This window comes from Cydia pomonella, chromosome 1, assembly GCF_033807575.1.
Source record: "Cydia pomonella isolate Wapato2018A chromosome 1, ilCydPomo1, whole genome shotgun sequence".
Taxonomy (NCBI): domain Eukaryota; kingdom Metazoa; phylum Arthropoda; class Insecta; order Lepidoptera; family Tortricidae; genus Cydia; species Cydia pomonella.
In genome coordinates this window covers 33,394,742-33,407,000 of record NC_084703.1, presented here as the reverse complement: position 1 = coordinate 33,407,000, position 12,259 = coordinate 33,394,742, and the positions used below count along the sequence as shown (strand labels likewise).

General features: G+C 36.7%; 1 protein-coding gene across 1 annotated transcript; it reads right to left on the bottom strand.

Moving 5' to 3' along the window:
* Window positions 1–12: 12 nt before the first annotated feature.
* LOC133520325 (eukaryotic translation initiation factor 2A) lies at window positions 13–12,229 on the bottom strand. The gene is made up of 12 exons (XM_061854700.1): window positions 12,039–12,229; window positions 11,766–11,907; window positions 11,521–11,656; window positions 10,384–10,463; window positions 9,110–9,288; window positions 8,878–9,032; window positions 8,144–8,228; window positions 7,300–7,472; window positions 6,643–6,821; window positions 4,967–5,220; window positions 4,526–4,707; window positions 13–4,224 (listed from the first exon to the last, which is right to left on the bottom strand). The coding sequence occupies exons 1-12, from the start codon at window positions 12,061–12,063 to the stop codon at window positions 4,099–4,101; spliced, it is 1,716 nt and encodes a 571-aa protein (XP_061710684.1). The 5' UTR covers window positions 12,064–12,229; the 3' UTR covers window positions 13–4,098.
* Window positions 12,230–12,259: the final 30 nt, after the last annotated feature.

The following is a 12,259-nucleotide window of genomic DNA, read 5'->3' as shown; positions in this document are numbered from 1 at the left end:
AAACAATTCAACTAGAAGTAAAATCATTTATTAAATAACTCGTTTAAAACTTGGTTACCTACATTGGTAATTAAATACACAACAGTTTAATAAAGTACAGGGCTACGATAGTGACGGAGGCTGGGTCACGGACTTTAATTGAGATCTAGGGTTTGAGTTCTTGTTATTGTTCAATACTTACAATATTAAATGTCCAATGCAAAGTAAACCCTTAATAGCTCCATTATTAAAGCCTTTGACTGTACAATGTCGTATGCAATCTAGCTTTGAAACCATTCGTGTCTACTCGTACTATTATTTTGCATAATAATAAAAACGGTCACACAATAATATACTGGTTTACTAATAGCGAAGAGAATTGATTGTAACAGACGTTAGACTTTACCTTTAGAAGAAAACGTGCCTCTTAGTTTAAAATCCAAAACAGATGGCGCTGAACTGCGCCATATGTTTTGCGATCACTGAATTGTCAAACGTCAACTTTTTACAATCGAGTTACAGCAAAATGCATGGAGCTGTACCGCCATCTCGTTTACACATCTTAATCAATGTATCTTTGCTAATAGTAGGTAGTTGAACAATCCCAGGACCAAGTAATAATATTTGAGAATGCCCTTAAATTTGAGTAAATATAAGCAGAAAGGCCGGAAAGATATTCGACTACGTCAGATTATGGGTGACGTGAAATATTGCATCATCGTTTCCACAACACGAATAACTTACTTATCTTGGTTTCGAGCGCAATGACTTCAAACAGAGATTACTATATACTATACTTATTTGCATACGAATGGTACCGAAGCTCGATTTGAAGAAAAAACACTGTAGTAGGTATTTACAGTTCTCATGAGTATCTGGGTGAATCAACTTTTTCTTGTCACTCGTTGCCAATGGTTACGGACGCCTAGATCACTGTTAAAACCATGGTTTTAAGCTATTAAAAATAACCACACAAACATTTTTTATGGGAGTAATAAGCCCTTTCCAAAATGGCTCAATAGCATATTAGTAGAACGTAGTATAATATTTCATCTCACAAACCATACAAACACACTTACACACATGCACACTTAACGTACGTACACGTACACCTACGTACGTTTTTACTACATTTTACTTTTTAATGAACGTAGTAAAATGTTCTAATGATTAGCAATATAATTCGACACTGTATCAAACTTTTAGATTACATAAAATTTTACATTGCTTAAATAACTTTTCTAATTTTTTAAGTAAAATACTCGTAGTAGTTTAAATTCATGTGTTATTCAATTCATTCATATTATATTTAGCACATTACAATTTAAGGAAACTGTAGGTCTCATATTTACCAGAAAATATTTTTGTTTTTTTTTTGTGTGACCGTCTGTTTTTCAATGAATAAAATAAAATAAATAAATACAGACAGACAGAATAACAAAAAAAAGTTGATCCACCCCTCTGTAACATATTTAACAAACAAGATAAAAGCAAACAAAAATATCCTTACAATACTAAAAAGAAACAATAGGTAAAGTAGAAATTGCAGAATTTTCTTGATCGATCTTGTCACAGCAGGGGAGTACATAGTTTTACTGAGAACGGTTTTCAAAAAAGTAATTAGAACCGGTTACTTCGTACCTAATTCCTAAAACCGTGACCACTCTCTCAACTTCCGTATATGTCAGTAAATTTGTTTCAACCTAATAAACTGTCTTATGACAGATACTATGCCGCCAAATGTTTTTTATAGAATTTTAATCAACATAATTACCTATATAAGTACATATTTTTTTAATAACATCGTAAGGCACGTATTGCACTTCAATAAGTGATGCAAATTATAGTGGAAAACATAAAACATTTTTTTTAAATAGATACTCCTCAATTACTCATACTACACTATCTTTTGTTACCCATACTTTGATATCCTTTTTTGGGTCCTGTATATACTAGAACAGCACAGAAAAAAGTAAATTACATTTGTGTAGCTACGCACATGTGTTAACTTTGTAGGCCGGTGCTATTCAATGTGTATGTGCACCCGAGTTTCGTTGAAATTTGCAATACCGTATTGTAAAAACTGAGTACCCAACTATGTTAGTTCTATTGAACGGCTACTGTATATTGTAAACGGCGAGCGATTCGTAGCATACCACAATGTTGATTGCAGGACGTGCAAGGTATATACAGTGAGCTGAATTCCATTAATAAAGTGGGTATGTACTTTTGCAACTGTGTGTATACCTTTACTGTTGCTGTACTGTTTCGATTGTTTTATAATGAATACTCTATTTAACAATACAGGGTGACATTGTTTAAGTGAGGATTCAAGATATATGTACGCGATTGTAGTCATTTCTATGATCAACTTTTACTATACCTAGCAGCAACTCTAAAATCACAAAAAAAAAACCTGGTTTACATAAATTGTGTTGTATGACTTGTATGTGTCGAATCGAACTATATCACGAAACAGAATTTTACGTATATTTGCAATTTCAGGGCTGCTCTCATACCAAAATTTGCTTATAGCAATGGGTCCGCGTATATTCATGTATATCTTGTATTACACAAAAAATACACTAGGTCCAGTAAGCTGCAGAGATAACTGATCCCCTTGCAAACAAGTTTCTATGCGGGGGGTCAGTTATATCTGTAGCTTACTGTGCATGCAAGGTGTAATGGAATAGTGGGCATCATTTAAATGCATATTCGGTATTTTGCACTGATTACAAAAAAGTAAAAAAAAAATCGAAGCGAATAAAAAACATTTTGACGTAAAAGAAGGTCCAACCCCGAAATCGCGAAAAAAAATTGACTATCCGAAAGTAAATTTCAATATTAGACCAGCAAAATGTATAAAACAGCCAAATCTTTTTTCGCGATTTCAGGGTTTGTCCCATAGTAAAAGTTGCTCAGTATGACCTAAATATTAATGGGTTTCTTTCTTTGCCTTTCGATCTGTTACATACTGTATATGTATTATTCATAAAATTTTCGAGAAATAAACAGTTCTACTTTAAGTTTTTAATATCATTACATCACGTACAAGTAACTAGGTAACTACATATATATTTATAACCAGAGCCTGTAACTTTCATGCCGTTGACAGAAAATGACGTCACGCTACATAGAGTATGATTCCAATTAGGATTTTCGTAATAATTCATCATTTGTCAACCTCTTTAGGTAACTGATACATATACTTGACAATCAGTATAGAAACGTCTAACTGACTTTCATTTTATTGTCACACAAATAAATAATAGATTATTAATTTATGAAATAATACATATTTTTGGTTTTTAACAGCGTAACAAGCTTTTATTCACGTAACAGGTATTTATTATGATACCCATCAATAAGTAAGTTATCTTTTGTAGTAATTCCCTGTATGTTAAATTACGTCATTTTTGCGTCAACGGCATGAAAAGTACGGGCCCTGTTTATAACTTCCTTTTTAATGTTAATATTCATCATATATTTTTATTTCAATATTTTGTATGTACACTAACATGCTAATGAAAACAGTAAATGCAAATGAGAAATTAAGGACAATAAGTTGACCCTATATTTCATGCAGACGCTAAATCGACAAGCTGAGACAAAATAGTAAACAGAAGAATTCAAGTATGTCTACAGAACTAAAAAGGAGAGTGTAGTTGGGCCCGCGTAAAATACCACCATATAATTTTTTACACTTTCGAAGCTTTTTTATTCATAAAGGCGGTATATTTTCGTCAGCTCATCATTAATTCATATTGGCGATACAATTTGATATTTCTACAAAATAGCTGATTTGATCAGACGGGCTGCTAGCAAGAATATTGAAAGATAAATATGCACTAGACGCAAGACGTAAACAATATATTTGTTTAGGGTTGTCAAATAAGGTTGTCTAACAACCGAACTGATATGAATAGCAACCGTTGACATTGACGTCGTCCGTTAAACGAACGACTAACAAGAGAATGAATAACGTCCTTAAATTTTAACACACGAGCACTACGGCATTACGATATTAGTTGTACTTAGTATAATATGGAAGCATACGGAGAATAGAAGTAGTCAACACTAACGGGAACAGGTTGCGTGGGGGTGTGGGTCGGGCTGCGATCATAACCGAAGTTGGCCCAACTCCTTGAGCAAGGCTGCCTCGGTCTCTATCTTGGCTTTCTGGTTGATTTCGAGAGGCTTGCCCGCAGCTCTCTGCTGCTTCAGCTTCTCAATGTCACTCAGTTTCTGAAATATTGCATAAGGTATATTATTCGACTGACTATAAACTTCAACTTATATATCGGTTTAATAAGATTCATTAATAATGTAATACACATATATATAAAATAATCAGAAAAAAATAAAACGTAAATACGTGTAACATAATATCACGAAATGAGCCCCTCGGCATACTTCTATAGCATCCAGCATGCTTCCAGTCGTCTTGCTGCTCGGACACATAATTTACCTCAGATAATATTAACAAGTTATTTAACGGAACAAACTACTATAGCCTAATCTGTATTTGAGGGTGTCGTAGACTAACCTTATTAATATTTTTGATCTTTTTGTCCTTCTCCGGGTCACCGGTAGAGACGAAAGCGGGACGCGCGGGCGCGCCTTGCTCGGCCGGCAGCGGCGTTTCGCCGGAGGCCTTCTCTTCGGCGTTACGCACTTTGCGAGCCTCGCGTTTTTGCTTCTGTTTTAGAGCTTGCTTCGACGGGACCGCTATGATCATACATACATTATTAGATTGAAGAACATTTAAAAACTTTAATAACATTTTTTGCACATGAATACTCGTCGGAAAAACTTACAAGAAACAAGAGTTCTAGGGATGAACATCGGCTGTTACAGTATAAAATGTTATTGGATGCAACTCAGTAATGTTGCTCATGGCGTAACATTTGACAATTATAATTGCACCATGTGAGCTACGCTCTTCGTAAACGATTCATTGAGCGATGTTAGTTTACTTTGTGATTACCATTAACGGCCTCCCCGGGGCGATGTGGCTTCTCATGCTCGTGCAGTGTGAAGGTGGAAGGTTTGTTACGGGCGCCGGGTGGCCTGTAGGCGGCGACGGGCGCGGGCGCAACGGGCGCGAGGCCGCGCGGCGCGGCGCGAGACAACTCGCTCTTCGGGTACGAGCCCGGCTGCCAACCAATGGACAGCAGGTTCTCCTTGTCGACACATGTTCGCTGGTGCATCAGCACTCCAGTGTAATGCCAGATCTTATACCTGAAATGTATAAGATGTAGTAAGCCGTATTAATGTCGGTCCTCCTCCAATGATTGACCCCTTCAAGTCCTCCAACTAAAATTTATCTGTCTCATTGGTAGCAGCGGTGACTTTCCTACAAAATATAGGGCTAGTAGCACACTTTAACCCGAGTTTAAGGTTGCTTCGTCCATAATCCTAATTCGTCACCTTTTTAAATCGTCCATAATGCCATGTCTCCAGCATAATACAATTCCTAAATCTTCATCTTCTCTCCACGTTACTATTTTGACTACAGTCCCACATCGTCTACATTCCTATTTTGACCACAATGCCGGCTCGTCACCATTATTGTACCATCCATTATCCTGACTGCTTCTATAAATAAGACAACATCGGCACTTTTCATTTACTTTTGCATTGCTTTTTTCTACCTGAAAAGTTTTGTTTGCCTGTCATTTTGACCTCCACCAATGTGAGCACTGTGGAATATATAGGAATGTGGACGAGTTAGAAATATGGACCACATAAACAAGACAAGATAGGAAAGTGACGATAATGCCATGTCGACATGGCATTATGGCGCGCTGTACGAATCGTTGACGATCCTAAACTCACAAGCAGTATTGAACCTTTAAGTCTAAGGAGAGACTTTGCGTCCTTGTGTGTGTTCTACCGCTTGTACAATAGGCTGTGCTCTAAAGAATTGTTTGACATGATGCCAACGGCCACTTTCTATCACCGCACCGATCGCCGTCGGCAGGATGTTCATCCTCACACGCTAGAACCTAAATGGTCGCGTACTGTGCGGTTCAAGAGGAATTTCGTCCCGCGAACGCTCCGGCTATGGAAGCTCCCTTCCAAGAGTTTACAGGTTTTTAAAGGGTCGACAACGCGCATGTAATACCTCTGGAGTTGCAGGTGTCCATAGGCTGCGGTGACTGCTTACGATCAGGCGGGCCGTATGCTTGTTTGCCACCGTCGTGATATATTTAAAAAAATATATATGAATATTCATATATCCTTTATATTATATACCACGACATCAGAACAGTAGACCATATAACAATAATGACAATTCAAGAAGGTGACGAAATAAGATTGCGGACGAAGCGGTCCTGAACAACCCATTACTCCATAACGGCAATATACTTGCCATCATACTTAAAACAAAACTCATCTCTACAATAAGAATTACGGTTCGAAATAGAATGACTAAGAAAAACGTCTAATGGTTTAAGAGTTAATCATAAGGGCGTCTTGGACGTCCTCGCCATAAACTTACGCGAAAAGTAAGGGGCAGTAACTCCTAGTCGACTATATGCTGGCGCGAAAATGTCGCGCGAGTCCCGTCGTGGTGTTGGGCGCCGCGCACTTGCCGAGCCGCTTGTAACCGTGCGGGCTGTACAACCCACCCCACAGCACATGTGTGACTTGTCTTACCCGTTGCCTTGCGTGAGCCTCGGGTAGGTGGTGGCGGTGAGGAACGTCTCCCCGCGCGGGTCCCACTGCAGACTCGTGGTGTCAGGCGCCGCGCACTTGCCGAGCCGCTTGTAACCACGCGGATCCCACACCTCCACGTGTCCCGTGCCAATGTTACCGAACCCACCCAGCAGAACATGTGTGAATCAGTTAAGGTAGGTATTCAATATAACCAAATTACTTAACCCTGCGCTTCCCACCGACACGATATCGGGTTAGCGTAGAGAATTAAAAATCAACTCTAGAGTTTTAGCTTGAAGGTTGGTTTTGAATGGCAAATTTAGATGCCCGGGTTAAACACTTGGTTTAATGTAATAATGTTCAGCTCGATTTACTTGCATGTTTTGATAGTCAACTTACATCATTTTAAGCAGCGCTTTCAGCAGAAGAACTTGATAAGCCAGCCAGTTGTACAAAATAATCAACACGCGCTTCTATTCTCTCAATAATAAAGTTGTCTTATTCTCTACCTATGGTGCTAAGTACGCCTGAATAATAGTCAAAATCTTGATTAAGCATTGCACTCAAAATGGTCGCCACCAAAGTCGAAAATGGTCAGCAAGCAGGTTCAATTAGAAGTAGAAAAAAGGCACAGAGAGAAAATTTGAAAAGGATATGATTCCCGTCAGGAGCATAATGGATGGTGTTCCAGGCTCCCGTCCCGAACTCGAAGAGGGGGTCACACTTGGCATTGAAGAGGGTAGCCTTGGCCGGCGCGTGGCCGTACACCGCCAGCCACTCGTTCCAGTTGCCTGGGTTCCACGCTATCGCATGAATCGGACCCTCCTTATCTGAAAATATACACTTAGCATCATACAAGTTTGTGTTATAGCATTTGGTTCAAGCCACTTACCAATTATCTTAATATCCTCGACAAATTAGTATAACATCGCCATACATAGTGTGATAGGCAACCCTATCTAAAAACGTACTTAAACAGTTTATCCGTTTGGGAGCTACGATGCAACAAACAACCTTTACATTTGCGTCAGGATTTAAGAACAAGATAAAATTGCTTCGATGTTCGTGTTTAATAGCCAAAGGTAAGGTAGGTAAGGTAAGCTTAGGTGAGCTATCGTACTTTTCTGGTCAATTCTAAATCTGGGATGAATGAAAGCAAAATGAATGAACAACTTTTAACGAACATTCGGTATGAATAGTGTTAAAGTTTTGGTGAATTAACCTATAGGCGCGCGATAACTTCGCCTTGCTACAAGTATAGTACATAACAAAATATTACATTAAGAAATTGGTACGGTGCCACAATGACCAGCTGATCTAGCGAATAGCTATAGCTGCGAAAACTAAAGGCAATGACATTTACTCCATTGTCTTTAGTAGAGCCTCGGATAATAGAGGCCTTATTTTTTTCTTCATTTAGTACATAAAGGTATTAAAATTTCACTAATTTCAGCTTACAATTCGGATCGCTACGTTATAATATGAATATATGTTTACTCACTAAAAACCATGTTCCCCGCATTTCCCTTTACGTCACCATATGACAGTGACTGTTTGCCGTAGTACGAACCACCCGTTTTGTCCACCTAAAATGTAAATAATTAAATTATAACGAGCCTATTGTGTCCCACTGCTGGGCAAAGGCCTCCCCCCTCTTCTTCCACTCATCCCGGTTTTGAGCTACGACTGGCGAGTCCCTCAAAAAGGAGTCTAAGTTATCCCGCCATCGCCGACGAGGTCTGCCAGATCCCCGGTTTGACTCGTGGGGCACCCAATCCGTGGTTATCTTGGCCCACAAGTCATTCGGCATGCGGCAGACATGCCCAGTTTATCCCACTTTAACTTGGCCGCTTTTCGAGCTACATCTATAATATGAGTTTCAGAGCGCAGCGTGGTGTTCCGGATGCGATCCCTTAGTTTAACACCTAATATGCTGCGCTTCATAGCTCTCTGGCAAACCCCGAGTTTGGACTTCTGAGCTTCTGTCAAAGATATATATGTACTAGTTGTAAATCTAGGGAAGAGTGGTGCCTCCCAACACAAGCATTGTTTTGCTTACCGGGCGGCTCCATCCCCTGTATCACAAAAATGTATATTATTATGAAATAAAGAATTTTTGTATTTAAGTTTTTTTTTTGTATATTTTGTATAAGTAACATCCCCATGTAGTCGAAATAACATGGTTTCAAGTAATATGTACTTATATTTGAGTTGACAAATTTAATGCCAACTTACATCAGTTTGTGTTAGGGTGAAAATGTTGGTGCCGCGGCGATTCCAGGAGAAAGTAGCTTTATCTGCCTGGAAACAAGTCCTACTGACCACTGCCTTTTCCAATTCAAAATTCGGGTATTGCAGCACTTTCCAAACCGAAGGTTGCCCCGATTTGCCTGTAAATTATGTTTAAAATTATACATAAAATAAGTTAACCCTTATAATAAACATTAAATATACTTCAATGTTTTACCTAGTGTAAAAATTGAAAAGTAATAAGTTGGAGCTGTGCTTGGGGCAACACTGAAGCAGTTCAGCTTCTCGGCATTAATAGTGTGGGTGTAGCGTTCGAAGTTGCCATCTTCATAAATCAGTACTCGATTCCCAGCTTGTATGGCAAATATCTTTTCATCTGCTGACCACTTTGGCTCCCTAATAAAAGTAATTAGAATATATAAGTAACACAATTTATCACGATACATTTGCTAGAGGGATGTATGATGATAACTTCCAAAATTAGTATTCTAAATGATTTTAGTAGATTGTGTATTCACATTACACTTTACTAAATTTGGTGACTAAATCATTCAGTATTGGAATAATACAATACATTTCATTAATATATGTATATATATACATATATTAATGAAATATATATATCTTTATTTCAGAATATTAAAATTCCAATAAATATTGCCACTATCGCTACATGTGATTATTATTATTATTTAAGCTTTGTTCTCACACATCTGTTATAAAATTGACTTTTATTATATTTCTATGATGTGTGATCCCTTGAGGGTAAAAGCCTCCTCCATCTTCCATTTTTTTTTGTCTTCAGCAGTATGTTCCCAATTCTTTCCTGCTATTGCTATTATGTCATCAACCCATCTCTTTCCTTGTCTACCTGAGTTCCGTTTGCCCAGTGGACCTTTCTATTTGGTTATTTGAATAGTCCACCTTTTGTCTTTGTATCTAGCCAAATGTCCAGCCCATCTCCATTTTTGTCTTAAACTAAACTGTAGTGCGTCGCTATCGCTACATGTTAGTAAGTACATTAAAAAATTAAATCATAACATTATATAAATACGCAATATTTTTGACAATGAGATCAGGATTTATAATAAAATTATAATTAATTAAAATAATGAATATATTAATAATAAATACGTACAATTCAAAATAAAATGAAATAATCTTGAATGTCACAATTTACTGTTGTTATTAATATAAATAATGATTTAATGTCAAAAGTACAAATAAAATAAACAAATGTCCTAAAACTATGACTAGGTTAACATAGTGTTAAGCATCCTTAATCTTATTAGGAACCTATGATAGTCTCTAAGTTCATAGTCAGGATGGCTGAATGAAAAAACATAAGCACATTACAATAATATTTGGTTGCTTGTCTTCAAATTTCAGTAAAAAGCATCATCATCTTTATTTTTTTACTATCTAATTTTATTAAAAGCACCACTGTTAAAAATTAAGAATTAATTAAATATGTCAATATACAACACTTACCATCCACTTTGAAGTTTCTGTGTAAAAGATGCAACTACAGCTTTCTCAGCGATGTTATAAACATGCAAGTTTGGCTTGCCCTACAATTAAAACAAAGTCATGAACAACTAGGAACCTCAACTGCTTAATAATCAAGTAATATACAGGTATATCCTACGAAAACATTACTCTTATTATTATATGTACAGTGAAACCAGGATAGTTGAAATCTCAACATACTGGCAATTTTGTGTCATTTAACCAGGTTGTAACAATTATTGAGGTATTTTTTTTTAATAATTATAAATAATAAATAAATAAATAAATATTATAGGACATTATTACACAAATTGACTAAGTGTGTTGAGGGTACTTAGACAACAATATATATAATATATAAATATTTATAAATACTTAAATACATAGAAAACACCCATGACTCAGGAACAAATATCCATGCTCATCACACGAATAAATGCCCTTACCAGGATTTGAACCCGGGACCATCGGCTTCGTAGGTGGGGTCACTACCCACTAGGCCAAACTGGTCGTCATCAAATTATATTAAACATTACATATTAATATTATATGAAGATATAGAACCCTCTATTATGGTGGTTTGAAATTCACTTGGCCAGTTCTTTTAACAAAGGAAAGGGAGTTGGGAGGTTATATGTATAATAATAATTAATAGTAAGATTTATCAATTAAGCCTAGGGTTGGCATCTTTTTTCTACTGAAAATTAGTATTATAGTCAAAATATTGAAAAAAAAAAGTATTTACTGGGAAAATTGAAAAATAATAAGACACCGATTTGAGGCGAATTGCAGCATTTAATCCAAGTCAAGAGTCAGACCAAGCTAAGTTGGCAGCGATTTTCATAGCCCAGCCTGTTCAAGTGTTAAGTAAACATCATAATTTCATAGTTATTTGATGTTTAAAATAACACTTGTGCTGTCTGGGCTATCAAAATTGCTGCCAACTTATCTTGGTCTGACTCTACTATGCAATATCGGTGACATTTGTATACCTTTCTTTGGTGATGAAAATATAGTATTATTCATACTATATTGTTTAAGTGACTAAAATATAGTAAGATACTATATATTATAGTCTGGGTGGCAACCCTAATTTAGCCACATGTTTAAAACACTTACTTGAGGATTATCCTTATTCATGAGAAACATTTCCCAAGCCATAAAATAGTTGTCCAGTGGAGAAAACAACATGTCCTTGATATTTCCCTCTATTGAACCCGCTACAGACCAGTCTGAACATTGTACTATTTCAGCTCTGTAATTATTTAGACAAACAAATTCTAACATGACTGATTACAACTGAAATTGTATTTCTCAAAGTGAGTTACTTAGTATCTTTCAACCTGGAAACGGCAAATACACACCTTTTATCCGTGCGGTAAGCGAGGTAGCCGCCTTTAGGGCTGAATATGAGGCTGCGAATGTTGGTTGTAGTTTCATCACGGAGAGTTCTTTCAGCATATGGTTCTCTAAATTCCACTAAGAAAATGTTTTTGTTTGTTAACCCTGAAAATGGAACAAAGACGGTTAACTCGCAAAATGTAGTGGTACTTTCAGAAGTTTAAAAGATAATAATATTTCCAACCAGATATAAAATTCTCAATTTATGACATATATTATATTTAATACTTATTTACCTGCAAAGTTAGGTAAGGCGCCCATTCTAAAACACTTCTACTTAAGTAATAAAATATATAAACCCAAATTAAGTAACGAAATCGAACTTAAAGGTTATCTTACTGTAACATATTCCTAATTCATTTTTTAGTTCATTTCGTTGCAGAAATGCAGGCAGATATTGACATTGACACTGACAGTAACATAGACAAACTTTTTTTTTCATAGATAGAATATTCCT

What these genes read in the sequence shown, in the direction of transcription:
- LOC133520325 (XM_061854700.1), bottom strand. Translation starts at nt 12,063, where the DNA reads ATGGGCGCCTTACCTAACTTTGCAG. An exon ending in GCTTACCGCACGGATAAAAG is followed by an intron (nt 11,657 to 11,765) that starts GTGTGTATTTGC and finishes AAATAATTACAG; the next exon opens with AGCTGAAATAGTACAATGTT. An exon ending in TGCGGGGAACATGGTTTTTA is followed by an intron (nt 7,473 to 8,143) that starts GTGAGTAAACAT and finishes GTATATTTTCAG; the next exon opens with ATAAGGAGGGTCCGATTCAT.